The 18,865-nt window shown below is 39.8% G+C and overlaps 1 protein-coding gene across 2 annotated transcripts in view; it reads right to left on the reverse strand.

The window, feature by feature from the left end:
- The window catches only part of CEP89 (centrosomal protein 89), a 68,007-nt gene that overhangs the window by 44,672 nt on the left and 4,470 nt on the right, over positions 1-18,865 (reverse strand). For both annotated transcript variants that reach the window (XM_070760306.1, XM_070760307.1), the window contains exons 2-9: positions 18,623-18,729; positions 15,352-15,483; positions 13,261-13,315; positions 10,085-10,178; positions 9,040-9,068; positions 6,515-6,621; positions 4,826-4,957; positions 2,374-2,428 (exon numbers count right to left, since the gene is read on the reverse strand). In XM_070760306.1, the coding sequence (XP_070616407.1) occupies positions 2,374-2,428; positions 4,826-4,957; positions 6,515-6,621; positions 9,040-9,068; positions 10,085-10,178; positions 13,261-13,315; positions 15,352-15,483; positions 18,623-18,729 (711 nt within the window). The remainder of the gene's footprint in view (positions 1-2,373; positions 2,429-4,825; positions 4,958-6,514; positions 6,622-9,039; positions 9,069-10,084; positions 10,179-13,260; positions 13,316-15,351; positions 15,484-18,622; positions 18,730-18,865) is intronic.

Raw genomic sequence — 18,865 nt, forward strand, 5'->3', positions numbered from 1 at the left:
TTTTTAATGGATAATGAAAGGAAATAGGAACTGTGGTGGCACAATGCTTAGAATGCACTACTGCAATACAAACTCTGCCCACAGCCAGGGGTTCGCTCCTGACTGGGCTCAAGGTTAAACTCTTCCATCCTTCTGAGGTTGGTAAAATGAGGATACAAATTGTTGGGGACAATAGGCTGACTCTGTAGAGCACTATGAAAAGGTACATAAGTCATAGTGCTATGGCTAAATTAATATTTAAACTCTCTTACTGATTTAGGGTACCTCTTAATATCAAAACATAACTCCTGTCTGTCTTGACAGATTCCCTATCCCAAGTAAATATTGAAACCTGAGCAAGAAGAGACTGTCTGCTGAAGGTTCTTTCCCACTTATGGGACATAGGTGGCCATTCAATATGGCTGCTCCCTTATTTTGGAACAACTCAAGATTACTCTACAAGAATTCCCCAATCTCTTTGTGCAACATAAACACGGTAACAGGCTATTAGAATAGAATAGAATTTTATTGGCCAAGTGTGATTGGACACACAAGGAATGTGTCTTGGTGCATATGCTCTCCGCGTACATAAAAGAAAAAGATACATTTGTCAAGAATCATGTGGTACAACACTTAATGATTGTCATAGGGGTCAAATAAGCAATGTAGAAACAATCAATATTAATAAAAATCTTAGGATACAAGTAACAAGTTTACAGTCATACAGTCCTAAGTGGGAGGAAAAGGATGATAGGAATGATGAAAATTATGATGATAGGAATGATGAGATATTACCTGAGGGTTTTGAAGTTTAACTTTACAGTTAAACTTTACAGTTGCATTACCTGTTTACATTCTTTATATACAGCAGATAGATGACAGGTCAATTGGTTGCAAATAGATATGCAGAAGTTTATAAATAGCAGGCTTGTTTTGCAAGGAAGGGAAGCTACTATTATTGATGTAATACATGATACATCTATCAGTATCCAATGAGGGAGGGTGGAATATGTATGTATGTATGTATGTATGTATGTATGTATGTATGTATGTATGTATGTATGTTTTAATTTAATTTAATTTATTCAACTTCTATGCCGCCCAATCTCAGCGTTTTTCTGTCAATTCACTCGGTGTACCCAAATATGGGAGGGAACCAACTGCTTTCTTTTTGCCTCTCAGCCCCTCCAGAGGCCACTGAGGCATAGTTCCCTCTAAGCTGAGCAGTGAGCAATCGCTCACTTAAAAATCATCATCAACTCAGAGTTTTTCAAACCTGCCCAGAAGCCGAGAGGGAAAGAGTGAGAGGGAAGGAGAGAGAGAGGAAGAGAGAGAAACAGATAGAAAAAAGAGAGGAAGGAAAAGAGAAAGAAAAAGAATGGGAGTAAGGAAGAGAGAAAGAAAATCAAAATCTAGTTTGAAACTAGCTCAACTATTGAAGTGGCATTTTGATATTGATAGAGTTGCCCTATTATGAGCTCACTGTTATAGACACACAGTACAGTATTTTATTTTGAAATTCTCTGAGGCAAAACAGGGTGGGTTTTTTATTTGTTTGTTTGCTTGTTTGCTTGTTTGTTTATTATTTCTGTGCCGCCCAGTCCTGAAGGGACTGCCGCTCAGACACTATACTTTTCCGCCCACCCCCCCAAAAAAATTAGAGGGAACACTGCACTGAGGTAGTTAATTTTATAGCCAACAAACTATGTTCTATATGTGTAACATATTTTTGCTGATAAAGAAAATGAGGGGAGACTAGTATATTATATTTCAAGCTATTTAGCTCTCATCATCTAGTTATACCCTTACCAGAATTTGAAAATGGGCAGACTGCTTTATAAAGGGCCGAGGGGCATACAGGAAGCAGTATGCTCCCATATTTGGGTATACCATTGTGATTCGATAGAAAAAAACCCATATATAACACTCTCATGATACAAGCTCAGATAGGGGGAGAACCTGTGGTCTAGAGATTAAAAGCTACTGCCTTATAAGGCAGACTTGCCCAGGTTCAAATCCCGGTAATGGTATGGCTAGCTGATGAGAGCTAAATAGCTTGAAATAGATCTGTACTAGTCTCACTTCACTTTCATTATCAGCAGAAATATATATTACACACACTCACACACACAGAGAAAGAGAGAGAGAGAGAGAGAGAGACATACACATATGTGTGTGTTTGTCTTTTTTAATGCATTTTTTAAAATGTTTTGTTTTGTCTTTGTAAAATTTTTTTGAAGTTTATATTTTAATTTTTTGAATAAACTAAAAATGATGATGATTTTTTAAAAGAACACTCCAAGGACCACATAATAGAAAATTTGCAGAGAATACAACAAGGACTGAGGAGAGTCTTATCATTTATGTGCAGATAGCTAAATGTCGAATGCTTACCTGTTGGATTTGATGTGGCATCACATACTTATCATGACTCTTCCTTTTCGAATTTCTATAAACAGAAAATAGTAAAAGTGTCATCCAATATAATATGTATTTAACTATAAACTATTATATTAAGTATTCAATGTCTTTTAAAAAAATATAAGGGTTTTTTAACCTAGTTTTTCTACATGATATGTTTTCTAGTCAACAAACAAGAGATCATACTTTATAGGCAATTAAAAATTCACAGTGCTTCTCATATTAATGCTTTTACTAGTCAAGACAGCGGTCCCCAAACTACGGCCCGCGGGACGGATGCGACCTGCTGAGGCCATTTATCAGCCCCGCAGGTGACTTCCAGCGCTGTTAACAGTCTGTTGCTGGGGGACGGGGACCATGGCAGTCGGGAGATTGATGTCGGGGCAGCAAGGGCCCACCGACATCAAGCCCTGTGCCTGCCAGCAAAGTCTCCCGCCCAGGCAAACAGCGCACTTTTCAAACTTTATTTATTTATTTATTTATTAGATTTGCATGCCGCCCCTCTCCATAGACTTGGGGCAGCTCACAACAGCAATAGAACAATTCATAACAAATCTAATAATTTAAAAACATTTTAAAAACCCCATTATTAATCAGACATACATACAAACAAACATGCCATACATAAATTGTATAGGCCCAGGGAAGATATCTCAATTCCCCCATGCCTGGCGGCAGTTCTAATCTCCGGGGGGAGCTGGTTGCAGAGAGTCGGGGCGCCACAGAGAAGGCTCTTCCCCTGGGACCCGCCAAACGACATTGTTTAGTCGATGGGACTTAGAGAAGGCCAACTCTGTGGGACCTAATCAGTCGCTGGGATTCGTGCGGCAGAAGGCAGTCCCGGAGATATTCTGGTCCGATGCCATGAAGGGCTTTATAGGTCATAACCAACACTTTGCATTATGACCGGAAATTGATCGGCAACCAATGCAGACTGTAGAGTGTTGGTGTGACATGGGCATACTTGGGGAAGCCCATGATTGCTCTCGCAGCTGCATTCTGCACGATCTGAAGTTTCAAAGGTAGCCTCATGTAGAGAGTGTTACAGTAGTCGAATCTTGAGGTGATGAGGGCATGAGTGACAGCAACCCCCTGACCGCTGTGCTCGCCTTGTGCCACGGGGGCAGGGCGGGGTTGCCGCTTGCAAGCCCAGGGAGGGTGACACACGGCGTTGGAGCCGCTTCTAGGCTGGTCTTTCCAGTTAAATAAAACCCAGCTCTCACCTGTTTTTGTAAATGGTTGAACAAGTTCTCACACACACATATACACACAAGGGGGAAGGAGACAGGGATGGAAAAAGAGAGGAGATTGTAGAAGATTGATGAAAGTTAATAATAGTAAATGCTAAGTGCCTGAAAATTAATTGAGCTTGGAAATATTGAATGAAATTATAGAACAGTATACAGTGTTCCCTCGATTTTCACGGGTTCGAACTTCGCGAAAAGTCTATACCACGGTTTTTCAAAAATATTAATTAAAAAATACTTTGCGGGTTTTTTCCCTATACCACGGTTTTTCCCACCAGATGACGTCATATGTCATGCCAAACTTTCGTCTACCTTTAATAAATATTTTTTTTAATAAACTTTAATAAATAAACATGGTGAGTAATAATCTGAATGTTTGCTAAGGGAATGGAAAATTGCAATTTAGGGGTTTAAAGTGTTAAGGGAAGGCTTGTGATACTGTTCATAGCCAAAAATAGTGTATTTACTTCCGCATCTCTACTTCGCGGAAAATCAACTTTCGCGGGCGGTCTCGGAACGCATCCCCAGCGAAAAGCGAGGGAATACTGTAATTTTAATGGATGCATTATTTTTCTATTCGTATTTTACTTTTTCATAGGTTTTTTTTATAGTCCAGCCCTCCAACAGTCTGAGGGACAGTGAACTGGCCCCCTGTGTAAAAAGTTTGGGGACCCCTGAGTCAAGACATCTCTCCTGAATGTTTGCCTATCTATCTATCTATCTATCTATCTATCTATCTATCTATCTATCTATCTATCTATCCATCCATCCATCCATCCATCCATCCATCCATCCATCCATCCATCCATCCATTTATTGGATTTCTATGCCGCCCCTCTCCAAGGACTCGAATGCCCAATTTCGAATCAGAAGTGGTTTTCAAAGAAAGCTTTTTAAAATGGTGTTTTAAGAAATACACAAAACTACAACTGGCTGCAATATTCAGAATTTGGGAATTCTGTTTATTCTGAAACTTCCTTTTTATAAAATGCAGTTTCCAACATTTGGACTGCCCCTAAAAATTGGGAAGAAAGCAAAATGAAGAAAAATGGCAATCATGCAGACTGCAGTTTACATTTGAACTGGGCCATCAAGTTGGAACTTTGGACTTGGTTGCTGGGGCATAAATTATTTTATTCCAGTGGATTAGGTGTGCCAAAATGGGCAATATTTCCTACCCCATTCGTAGCTCAGTGACGGTGGCATATGGTTCAATGGGGGCAGCACTTCCCGAAGCAGATCGAGGCTGAGGGATGGCAACTGTTTGTCCAGTTAAGGCCGTTGACAAAATAGCAGCTGCTAAAGCAGACCTGGAAAAAACCAATTTCTTTTTTTATTTTTTTAAATCACGGATCAGGAGACTAGGATAAGATAAGGTAAAAAACACTTAATCATAAGGATTTCAAAATATAAGTTAAATTAAATAAAACATCTTAATACAATTGTTTACTCCATCTAGTTGTTTCTTTTCAACAGCTCTGGGAAAAGAGCCAGGTTTATAAATATAGCTATTTATCAATAGCTATGTGACTGTTTACATGGGAGGGGGGGTATTTACACATTGTACTGAGCCCCCTCAATGTGTGAATGTTAAAAGATGATATGGTTTCAATAATCTGAAATAATAAACAACCAGAATGCATACACAACAAAAGAAAAAAATGTTTCTCTGCAGTAGAAAAGTATGGCAAACTGTGTTAAGTGTTGCATAAGTGCTGCTGAACACTTATATTGGACCTACTAAATCCACTGTTGGGTTTAATCAATTCAACCCACTAGAAATAAAAGATTCATCAACGATAGCCTTAATATTGAGCCATAATACCGTATCATTCCTTGAGTAATGAAAACAATCCATTTAGTTTATTATTTTTAGTTTTAGTAAGCTAAAGTCTAATCCAGAGTTCTTCAGACTTGGCAACTTTAAGATTTTGGTGACTTTACTCCCAGAATTCTCCAGCCAGCATAGTATAACTGTCTGGAGAATTCTGGGAGTTAAAGTCTACAAGTCTTAAAGTTACCAAGTTTCAGGATCCCTGTTCTAATTTTACCTGCAATGCAAAGTTTGCTAGGAAAAGTCAACTTTCCTACTTTCAGCTGCATTGGTATTTATACTCGATCTCCATCTGCATTTTATTGCATCTGCATGTGCTCCACAATGCTCCCATGCGAAGGACGATTCCAGCTGATGCAACAGTGGGCCAATACAAGCACCTTTCAAAAGTGCCAAATATCTGGGTAGTGATGGAGGCATAATTACTAGTAAAGCACTAGTAAAGTCGGAATCCCTACAAAAACAATAGGAATATAGCTGCAGCTCATGTGATAATATTAAGCTGGCTATGATCTATAAATTCTTGGAAGAAAGTCTGGCTGTTTTTTAACCCCTATTTCTAAAAACAAGCTAACAACATTTATACTATAAAGTAGTACTTTAGCCACCTAGTGACAAGGAAGGACTCACTGGAGAAGAGTCCAATGCTGGGAAAGATTGAGGGCAAAAGAAGAATGGAATGACAGAGAATGAGGTGGTTGGATGGAGTCACTGAAGCAATCGGTATGAGATTAAATGGACTCCGGGGGATGATAGAGGGCAGGAAGGCCTGGAGGAACGTTGTCCATTGGATCACGATGGGTCAGACTCAACTTTGCAACCAGCAACAACAACAACAACTACAAAGTAGACTATGTTCAATGCTGCCCAAAACCTCTTTAACAAAATATATAGCATGCAAATATGTGGTATCTGTTTCTCTTTCAAATGTAACAATACATACAGGCAAGATAAAGCCATTCTAAATATTCAAACATCCATTAATAACATTAAGTCTATTACATGACTGAAAATCAACACATGAAAAACCTACCTGGGCCTTTCTGGAGAAGGATTTGGACTACGAGGGGGAAGGGTACGGGGGACAGCAGGTTTAGGCGCTAGAGTAGCTGCAGGGACCAGGCCAGGAGCTATGTTTGTCTAGACAATTTAAAATAAAGTTAGTTGGCTATGATTGAACTAACACAATGGAGAAACACAAAAGTTTACATGGGCAACAACTAATAACATGAAAGGGAGGAACATGTACATGCAAATTAATGTATGCAGTAAGCCTAAATGGTTTTGAATATGATGTGCAAAACAACAATATCGCTACAAAGGTAATACAGTTATACCTTGTCTTACAAACTTAATTGGTTCCGGGATGAGGTTCTTAAGGTGAAAAGTTTGTAAGACGAAACAATGTTTCCCATAGTAATCAATGGAAAAGTGAATAATGCGTGCAAGCCCTTTTGCCAGATGAAGCGCCAATTTCTGTGCTGCTGGGATTCTCCTGAGGTTCCCCTCCATAGGAAACCCTACCTCTGGACTTCTGTGTTTTTGTGATGCTGCAAGGGGAATCCCAGCAGGGGTATCCCAGCATCGCAAATATGAGTGCTTCGCTGGCAATAGAAGTCCAGAGGTGGGGTTTCCCAGTGAGGGGAGCATCAGTAAAATCATAGCATCACAAAAACACCAAAGTCCGGACCTCTGTGTTTTTGCAATGCTGCGATTTCACTGAGGCTCCCCTCGCTGGGAAACCCCACCTCCGGACTTCCGTTGCCAGCGAAGCACCCGTTTTTGCGCTGCTGGGATTCCCCTGCAGCATCACAAAAACACGGAAGTCCAGAGGTGTGGTTTCCCATGGAGGGGAGTTTCAGGGGCATCCCAGCAGCGCAAAAACGGGTGCTTCGCTGGCAACGGAAGTCCGGAGGCAGGGCATCCCAGCGGCGGCGGTGGGTTTGTAAGGTGAAAATAGTTTGTAAGAAGAGAAAAAAATCTTAAACCCCGGGTTTGTATCTTGAAAAGTTTGTATGACGAGGCGTTTGTAAGACGAGGTATCACTGTAGTTATTTCTGTGGCTACCTACTGTAACTTTTCTTATATATTCCATGTATTTATTTTCATACACCTTTGATTCTTGGATTACAATGTAACTTTTTGAAATGTTCATTCTTTCCTCTTTGTAGAAAATATTGCATCCCAGTGAAACAGTTATTTTGTTTCAGAAAACAAAATTACTGTTGATGTCTATATAATTTCCCTAGATTCAGCTGACAACTTTTCTATAAGAATCTCCATGAATGTTCATAGATAGCTATCTACCAAATTCAGTTAACACACCCAGTCAGTTTCATCATTTATTTATGAAGACATGCAGATTGAGAACTCCGACCGTACCCTCTTGGACCAACCCAGAACCAATGTTTGGTTTTGTCATCTAACTTTAGCTTGGTCGGAGTGGATTGGATATGGAATGTGGGGCATGGGACAATACGGGATGGGAAAGATGCCTAAGAATGCATGAGAGGTTGTGTGCGGGTCAGAGGAAGCATGGGGGGGGGGGTGGACTATGGATTGGAGAGGATGCAGGGGATGGTGCAAGTTGAGGAGGACAAAGAGAGATTCATGAAAAGTGCCATGTGGGTCAGGGAAATTGTTCAATAATTGCTTTGTACATCAGGAGAGTGCATAGAGGTGTGCAGCTGCTGTTGCACAGGTCAGGGAAGACATGCAGGGGAAGCAGCACAAATCAGGGAAGTGCATTAGACTACAGAAGAGAAGCCAAGGCTTACAAAGGGCACTCAGGGTGGTGGGGTGTGTCAGGAAGGGTGCATCGGTATTCCTTCCTCCCTCTTTCCCTACCAGGAAGGTGAAAACTGCTGGATGGAAGAAGGAGCAAGGGATTGCACAAGTGGCTGGGAAACTGTCACAGCACATTGATAAGGAAAATCCAGTGACTGTAGCAGTGGCCCACCAGCACTGGAGCAGCCACAACTTCCTCAAATTTCATTCCTTAAGGTGTAATAGGCTCCGGCATTACATACATTAGTCCATATAAGGGACCTTTGTTGATAAAACCCCTATGATGCATGATTTTCCGCAGGTTATTTGTTAAGGTTATGGACAGCAGGGTTTTAAAGATAGTGTCAATGCCCCAAATAGCATTTGAGAAAGCCATCATGTGGAGTTAGAGGCTTCAGTGGCCTGCAGTACAGCACTCTACTTGCTGCGCCGCCCCGGCTCATTAATTGAAATTAATTGAAATATAAAATAACAGAATAACATAGTGGGACGGGCCCTTATTCTGCCCCAGCACCGAGCCCCAAATAATTACACAATAGGTTGTCTTGGGTGACATCTCTGAAAAAAAATCAGGTGCTGAGGCATGAAAATGTATTTATTTATTTATTTGTTTGTTTTTATATTATTATTATTATTATTATTATTATTATTATTATTATTATTATTATTATTATTAACTTCTGTGCCGCCCAGTCCCGAAGGGACTGCCGCTCAGGCACTGTACTTTTCCGCCCACACCGAAAAAAAATTAGAGGGAGCACTGGTTCTTACCTTAAATCTCCTTCTAGGATATTTAATTTCTGTAATATAAAAATGCATTTGTTTTAGGTTATAAAGGTGAAATATATCAAATGGAATTCAATGTTCATAATCAAGCTTGAGCTTTCATGATCTGTCTAGTTTCATCTTATTTAGTTTCTAATTTTCCCACCTTTATCTTAAATAAATATCTTAGCAAGTATAAAAGATTGGGAAAATGGAGGTTTGTGCTGAGTGTTTTTAAATTAAAAAAACCCTATTTTCTGCTCTATGCAGGGAAAAAGATGAAAACATGAGCGATGTAATCATTCTTCTCCTGTTCATTTAGATTCCGGCTCTTTCTTTCTCACTGTCAACTATGCAATTTTCCCCCACATAGAGGGAAAAATTATCTGTGTCTGAATTATGGTACAAAACTAAACAACACTTCATACTAAAGGTGGGAAGCAGATGGTAGAAACGTTTATTTATTGTCTCCTTAATCCTTTTTAAAAAATTTTTTTTAATTGATTTTCATAAAATGGACAAACAGACATACAAACATTAAACATGAAATGGGGATACATTTTCCCCGCTTATCTTGAAAGTATAAATTCAAATACAGAAAAAGAATACATAATTAGATATATGTTAAATATTAAAAATTTTGCTAAATTTTGAATTAAAGTTTTTCACGTTTTCACTAATACAGATATAAAACCCAAATTCTTACCATATTACTTGTATATAAACTAATTCTAATGTAATTATTAAACAAAATAGATTTAACTAATACTAATAAAACCCAAGGAAAAATAAGTACCTCATGCTTATTAAAAATAGATTATACTGTATATCTTATTTTTTCTTATCTATCCATTTATAAACTTTGTTCCATGTTTCATAAAATTTTGTATCTTCTTGATCATTCAAACGTCTCGTCATCATATCCATTTCAGCACAATCTAATATTTTTACAATAACTTCTTCTTCTTTAGGGACATCCTCCCCCTTCCAATTCTGCGCATAGGTAATTCTAGCCACAGTTAAAATTTGCCTCCTTAATCCTAATGCTCACCTTCAACCTGAACATTTGGCTGGAGAAGACCACTTGGTTTGCAGACAGAATCATCTTCTTCACTATTGCCACTATAAGATACTGGAAGATTTTCCTAAACAAAAATATTGCAATACACCTTAATGTCGATTTATAGAAATAGATATTTCCAAAAGGCTCTAGGCAGCTGAGAATGGCATTGTAAAACAGAACATTGATTAAAAAGAGGAAAATCAAAAACACATCAAAGAGCAAACAGGACAAGTGGGTGCAAATGTATGTGCTTGAATACACATTAGACAAGACATAACAAACTGCAGCCTTCTGAGCTTTTTATGTCTTGTAAAAGCATCCTTCATGCTCAAATTGAGCCACGAAACAACAGTCTCTATGATTTCCTGATAGTTTTTAATGGATAATGAAAAGAAATAGGAACTGTGGTGGCACAATGCTTAGAATGCACTACTGCAATACAAACTCTGCCCACAGCCAGGGGTTCGCTCCTGACTGGGCTCAAGGTTAAACTCTTCCATCCTTCTGAGGTTGGTAAAATGAGGATACAAATTGTTGGGGACAATAGGCTGACTCTGTAGAGCACTATGAAAAGTCATAGTGCTATGGCTAAATAAATATTTAAACTCTCTTACTGATTTAGGGTACCTCTTAATATCAAAACATAACTCCTGTCTGTCTTTACAGATTCCCTATCCCAAGTAAATATTGAAACCTGAGCAAGAAGAGACTATCTGCTGAAGGTTCTTTCCCACTTATGGGACATAGGTGGCCATTCAATATGGCTGCTCCCTTAATTTGAAACAACTCAAGATTACTCTACAAGAATTCCCCAATCTCTTTGTGCAACATAAACACAGTAACAGGCTATTAGAATAGAATAGAATTTTATTGGCCAAGTGTGATTGGACACACAAGGAATGTGTTTTGGTGCATATGCTCTCCGCGTACATAAAAGAAAAAGATACATTTGTCAAGAATCATGTGGTACAACACTTAATGATTGTCATAGGGGTCAAATAAGCAATGTAGAAACAATCAATATTAATAAAAATCTTAGGATACAAGTAACAAGTTTACAGTCATACAGTCCTAAGTGGGAGGAAAAGGATGATAGGAATGATGAGAATTATGATGATAGGAATGATGAGATATTACCTGAGGGGTATGAAGTTTAACTTTACAGTTAAACTTTACAGTTGCATTACCTGTTTACATTCTTTATATACAGCAGATAGATGACAGGTCAATTGGTTGCAAATAGATATGCAGAAGTTTATAAATAGCAGGCTTGTTTTGCAAGGGAGGGAAGCTACTATTATTGATGTAATACATGATACATCTATCAGTATCCAATGAGGGAGGGTGGAATATGTATGTATATACGTATGTTTTAATTTAATTTAGTTTATGCAACTTCTATGCCGCCCAATCTCGGGTTTTTTCTGTCAATTCACCCCGGTATACCCAAATATGGGAGGGAACCAACTGCTTTCTTTTTGCCTCTCTGCCCCTCCAGGTAGTTAATTTTATAGCCAACAAACTATGTTCTATATGTGTAACATATTTTTGCTGATAAAGAAAATGAGGGGAGACTAGTATATTATATTTCAAGCTATTTAGCTCTCATCATCTAGTTATACCCTTACCAGAATTTGAAAATGGGCAGACTGCTTTATAAAGGGCCGAGGGGCATACAGGAAGCAGTATGCTCCCATATTTGGGTATACCAGTGTGATTTGATAGAAAAAAACCCATATATAACACTCTCATGACAGGGGGAGAACCTGTGGTCTAGAGATTAAAAGCTACTGCCTTATAAGGCAGACTTGCCCAGGTTCAAATCCTGGTAATGATATGGCTAGCTGATGAGAGCTAAATAGCTTGAAATAGATCTGTACTAGTCTCACTTCACTTTCATTATCAGCAGAAATATATATTACACACACACACAGAGAGAGAGAAAGAGAGAGAGAGAGAGAGAGACACATACACATATGTGTGTGTTTGTCTTTTTTAATGCATTTTTAAAAATGTTTTGTTTTGTTTTGTCTTTGTAAAAAAATTTAGAAGTTTATATTTTAATTTTTTGTTGTTTTTTTTTCAATTTTTTAAATTAATTTTCATAAAATAAACAGACACACATACAAACATTAAACATAAAGTGGGGGTGTATTTCCCCCGCTTCTTTTGAAAGTATATATTTAAGTACAGAAAAAGAATACATAATTGAATATATGTTGAATGTTAGAAGGTCTAATAATTTTAGGTTAAGGTTTTACAAATCTTAAGTACAATGTAAATATTAGGTAAAATTCTTAATATGTTACTTATACGTAAACTAATATAGGATAGTCATCAAAAAATACCTTTAATATAATCTTAGCTACTATACTAATATACCATATTCATCAAACAAAACATTTAAGCTAATTTCAATTACTATACATATATAAACCAAAATTCTTAATATGTTACTTATACATAAACTGCTATATCATAATCATCAAAAAAAACATTTAAACTAATATTAATATTGTTATCACCTAGGTAAAAACAAAGACAAAAAATTAACTAAAAATAAGTGTATATATCTTATTTTTTCTTATCTATCCATTTATAAACATTGTTCCAAGTTTCATAAAATTTAGTATCTTCTTGATCATTTAATCGTCTTGTCATCATGTCCATTTCAGCGCAATCTAGTATTTTAGCTATAACTTCTTCTTCCTTGGGGATTTCCTCCCCCTTCCAATTTTGCGCATATATTATTCTAGCCGCATCTCCCACCAAATAGGATAGCAAAAATGTTTCCCAAAACATCCCCATTATGCTGGAAATGTAAGAAGGATATAGGAACCTATTACCATCAATGGTGGACATGTGGTAAAGCTAAAATATATTGGAAGATGATCGAGAAAATATTAAAAGAAATAGTAAAGCAAGATATAGATAATACCCCGGAATTCTATTTATTAGGAGTTACCAATCAGACTTACAAGAAAGAAATTCTTTATTTAATTATACACATATATTTTAATTTTTTGAATAAACTAAAAATGATGATGATGATTTTTTAAAAGAACACTCCAAGGACCACATAATAGAAAATTTGCAGAGAATACAACAAGGACTGAGGAGAGTCTTATCATTTATGTGCAGATAGCTAAATGTCAAATGCTTACCTGTTGGGTTTGATGTGGCATCACATACTTATCATGACTCTTCCTTTTCGAATTCCTATAAACAGAAAATAGTAAAAGTGTAATCCAATATAATATGTATTTAACTATAAACTATTATATTAAGTATTCAATGTCTTTTTTAAAAATATAAGGGTTTTTGAACCTAGTTTTTCTACATCATATGCTTTCTAGTCAACAAACAAGAGATCATACTTTATAGGCAATTAAAAATTCACAGTGCTTCTCATATTAATGCTTTTACTAGTCAAGACAGCGGTCCCCAAACTACGGCCCACGGGACGGATGCGACCCACTGAGGCCATTTATCAGACCCGCGGGTGACTTCCAGCGCCGTTAACAGTCTGTTGCTGGGGGCGGGGACCATGGCAGTCGGGAGATTGATGTTGGGGCAGCAAGGGCCTACCGACATCAAGCCCTGCGCCTGCCAGCAAAGCTGCCCACCCAGGCAAACAGCGCACTTTTCAAACTTTATTTATTTATTTATTAGATTTGTATGCCGCCCCTCTCCATAGACTCGGGGCAGCTCACAACAGCAATAGAACAATTCATAACAAATCTAATAATTTAAAAACATTTTAAAAACCCCATTATTAATCAGACATACATACAAACAAACATGCCATACATAAATTGTATAGGCCCGGGGGAGATATCTCAATTCCCCCATGCCTGGCGGCAGTTCTAATCTCCGGGGGGGAGCTGGTTGCAGAGAGTCGGGGCGCCACAGAGAAGGCTCTTCCCCTGGGACCCGCCAATTGACATTGTTTAGTCGATGGGACCTAGAGAAGGCCAACTCTGTGGGACCTAATCGGTCGCTGGGATTCGTGCGGCATAAGGCAGTCCCGAAGATATTCTGGTCCGATGCCATGAGGGGCTTTATAGGTCATAACCAACACTTTGCTTTATGACCGGAAATTAATCGGCAACCAATGCAGACTGTAGAGTGTTGGTGTGACATGGGCATACTTGGGGAAGCCCATGATTGCTCTCGCAGCTGCATTCTGCACGATCTGAAGTTTCAAAGGTAGCCTCATGTAGAGAGTGTTACAGTAGTTGAATCTTGAGGTGATGAGGGCATGAGTGACAGCAACCCCCTGACCGCTGTGCTCGCCTTGTGCCACGGGGTCAGGGCGGGGTTGCCGCTTGCAAGCCCAGGGAGGGTGACACACGGCGTTGGGGCCGCTTCTAGGCTGGTCTTTCCGGTTAAATAAAACCCAGCTCTCGCCTGTTTTTGTAAATGGTTGAACAAGTTCTCTCTCTCTCTCTCACTCTCTCACACACACACACACACACACACACACATACACACACAAGGGGGAAGGAGACAGGGATGGAAAAAGAGAGGAGATTGATGAAGATTGATGAAAGTTAATAATAGTAAATGCTAAGTGCCTGAAAATTAACTGAGCTTGGAAATATTGAATGAAATTATAGAAAAGTATAATTTTAATGGATGCATTATTTTTCTATAGGTATTTTACTTTTTCATAGGTTTTTTTTATAGTCCAGCCCTTGAACAGTCTGAGGGACAGTGAACTGGCCCCCTGTGTAAAATGTTTGGGGACCCTGAGTCAAGACATCTCTCCTGAATGTTTGCCTATCTATCTATCTATCTATCTATCTATCTATCTATCTATCTATCTATCTATCTATCCATCCATCCATCCATCCATCCATCCATCCATCCATCCATCCATCCATCCATTTATTGGATTTCTATGCCGCCCCTCTCCAAGGACTCGAATGCCCAATTTCGAATCAGAAGTGGTTTTCAAAGAAAGCTTTTAAAAATGGTGTTTTAAGAAATACACAAAACTACAACTGGCTGCAATATTCAGAATTTGGGAATTCTGTTTATTCTGAAACTTCCTTTTTATAAAATGCAGTTTCCAACATTTGGACTGCCCCTAAAAATTGGGAAGAAAGCAAAATGAAGAAAAATGGCAATCATGCAGACTGCAGTTTACATTTGAACTGGGCCATCAAGTTGGAACTTTGGACTTGGTTGCTGGGGTATAAATTATTTTATTCCAGTGGATTAGGTGTGCCAAAATGGGCAATATTTCCTACCCCATTCGTAGCTCAGTGACGGTGGCATATGGTTCAATGGGGGCAGCACTTCCCGAAGCAGATCGAGGCTGAGGGATGGCAATTGTTTGTCCAGTTAAGGCCGTTGACAAAATAGCAGCTGCTAAAGCAGACCTGGAAAAAACCAATTTCTTTTTTTATTTTTTTAAATCACGGATCAGGAGACTGGGATAAGATAAGGTAAAAAACACTTAATCATAATGATTTCAAAATATAAGTTAAATTAAATAAAACATCTTAATACAATTGTTTACTCCATCTAGTTGTTTCCTTTCAACAGCTCTGGGAAAAGAGCCAGGTTTATAAATATAGCTATTTATCAATAGCTATGTGACTGTTTACATGGGAGGGGGGGTATTTACACATTGTACTGAGCTCCCTCAATGTGTGAATGTTAAAAGATGATATGGTTTCAATAATCTGAGATAATAAACAACCAGAATGCATACACAACAAAAGAAAAAAATGTTTCTCTACAGTAGAAAAGTATGGCAAACTGTGTAAAGTGTTGCATAAGTGCTGCTGAACACTTATATTGGATCTACTAAATCCACTGTTGGGTTTAATCAATTCAACCCACTAGAAATAAAAGATTCATCAACGATAGCCTTAATATTGAGCCATAATACCGTATCATTCCTTGAGTAATGAAAACAATCCATTTAGTTTATTATTTTTAGTTTTAGTAAGCTAAAGTCTAATCCAGGGTTCTTCAGACTTGGCAACTTTAAGATTTTGTGGACTTTAACTCCCAGAATTCTCCAGCCAGCATAGTATAACTGTCTGGAGAATTCTGGGAGTTAAAGTCTACAAGTCTTAAAGTTACCAAGTTTCAGGATCCCTGTTCTAATTTTACCTGCAATGCAAAGTTTGCTAGGAAAAGCCAACTTTCCTACTTTCAGCTACACTGGTATTTATACTCGATCTCCATCTGCATTTTATTGCATCTGCATGTGCTCCACAATGCTCCCATGCGAAGGACGATTCCAGCTGATGCAACAGTGGGCCAATACAAGCACCTTTCAAAAGTGCCAAATATCTGGGTAGTGATGGAGGTATAATTACTAGTAAAGCACTAGTAAAGTCAGAATCTCTACAAAACAATAGGAATATAGCTGCAGCTCATGTGATAATATTAAGCTGGCTATGATCTATAAATTCTTGGAAGAAAGTCTGGCTGTTTTTTAACCTCTATTTCTAAAAACAAGCTAACAACATTTAGATTAGATTAGATTAGATTTATTGGATTTATATGCCGCCCCTCTCCGCAAACTCGGGGCGGCTCACAAGGTAAAAAACAATACATAATAACAAATCCAATACCCACCAATCCAATTACAATTTAAGCTAAAAAATTCATAAAAAACAACTCCAGAATATAAAAAAAACAAGCACACAATCAATCTAACACCAAAACAACATGCGCAAGGGGGAGATCTTTCAGTTCCCCCATGCCTGACGGCAGAGGTGAGTTTTAAGAAGTTTGCGAAAGGCAAGGAGGGTGGGGGCAATCCTAATCTCAGGGGGGAGCTGGTTCCAGAGGGTTGGAGCCGCCACAGAGAAGGCTCTTCCCCTGGGTCCCGCCAGACGGCATTGTTTAGTCGACGGGACCCGGAGAAGGCCAACTCTGTGGGACCGAACCGGTCGCTGGGATTCGTGCGGCAGAAGGCGGTCCCGGAGATATTCTGGTCCGGTGCCATGAAGGGCTTTATAGGTCATAACCAACACTTTGAATTATGACCGGAAACTGATTGGCAACCAATGCAGACTGCGGAGTGTTGGAGTGATATGGGCATATTTAGAGAAGCCCATAATTGCTCTCGCAGCTGCATTCTGCACGATTTGAAGTTTCCGAACACATTTCAAAGGTAGCCCATGTAGAGAGCGTTACAGTAGTTGAGCCTCGAGGTGATGAGGGCATGAGTGACTGTGAGCAATGACTCCTGGTCCAAATAGGGCCGCAACTGGTGCACCAGGCGAACCTGGGCAAACGCCCCCCTCACCACAGCTGAAAGATGTTTCTCTAATGTGAGCTGTGGGTCGAGGAGGACGCCCAAGTTGCGGACCCCCTCTGAAGGGGTCAATAATTCCCCCCCCCCAGGGTAATGGATGGACAGATAGAATTGTCCTTGGGAGGCAAGACCCACAGCCACTCCGTCTTGTCTGGATTGAGTTTGAGTTTGTTGACACCCATCCAGGCCCCAACAGCCTCCAGGCACCGGCACATCACTTCCACTGCTTCGTTGACTGGACATGGGGTGGAGATGTATAACTGGGTATCCTCGGCGTATTGATGATACCTCACCCCATGTCCTTGGATGATCTCGCACAGCGGTTTCATGTAGATATTAAATAGCAGGGGGGAGAGGACTGACCCCTGAGGCACACCACAAGGGAGAGACCTCGAGGTCGACCTCTGACCCCCCACTAACACCAACTGCGACCGACCGGAGAGGTAGGAGGAGAACCACTGGAGAACAGTGCCTCCCACTCCCAACCCCTCCAGCCGGTGCAGAAGGATACCATGGCCGATGGTATCGAAAGCCGCTGAGAGGTCAAGGAGCACCAGGACAGAGGACAAGCCCCTGTCCCAGGCCCACCAGATATCATCCATCAACGCGACCAAAGCAGTTTCCGTGCTGTAGCCGGGCCTGAATCCAGACTGTTGAGGACCTAGATAATCGGCTTCTTCCAAGGACCGCTGGAGTTGAAGAGCCACCACCTTCTCAACAACCTTCCCCATAAAGGGAAGGTTGGAGACTGGACGGTAGTTATTAAGCACGGCTGGGTCCAGGGAAGGCTTCTTGAGGAGGGGGCGCACAAGTGCCTCCTTATAAAGGGCCGGAAAGGACCCCCTCCCCAAGGAGGCGTTGACAATCTCCTGGACCCAGCTCCGTGTCACCTCCCGACTGGCCGAAACCAGCCAAGAGGGACACGGATCCAGTAAACAGGTGGCGGAACTCACAGCTCCAATGGCCTTGTCCACTTCATCAGGTGACACCAAGTCAAACTCCTCCCAGACAGATGGACAAAGACGTTTAGCCCCAGTCACCTCGACTGACTCGTTGTCAGTCGACTCTGTTTTACAATTGGAGTCGAGGTCCGCCCGGATCCGAGCGATTTTATCAGCGAAAAACGTGTTAAAATCCATTCTAACACGAAAAACGTGTTAAAATCCATTCTAAATATTCAAACATTCATTAATAACATTAAGTCTATTACATGACTGAAACTCAACACATGAAAAACCTACCTGGGCCTTTCTGGAGAAGGATTTGGACTACGAGGGGGAGGGGTGCGGGGGACAGCAGGTTTAGGCGCTAGAGTAGCTGCAGGGACCAGGCCAGGAGCTATGTTTGTCTAGACAATTTAAAATAAAGTTAGTTGGCTATGATTGAACTAACACAAAGGAGAAACACAAAAGTTTACATGGGCAACAACTAATAACATGAAAGGGAGGAACATGTACATGGAAATTAATGTATGCAGTAAGCCT

This window comes from Erythrolamprus reginae, chromosome 9, assembly GCF_031021105.1.
Source record: "Erythrolamprus reginae isolate rEryReg1 chromosome 9, rEryReg1.hap1, whole genome shotgun sequence".
In the NCBI taxonomy this organism is placed as follows: Eukaryota; Metazoa; Chordata; class Lepidosauria; order Squamata; family Dipsadidae; genus Erythrolamprus; species Erythrolamprus reginae.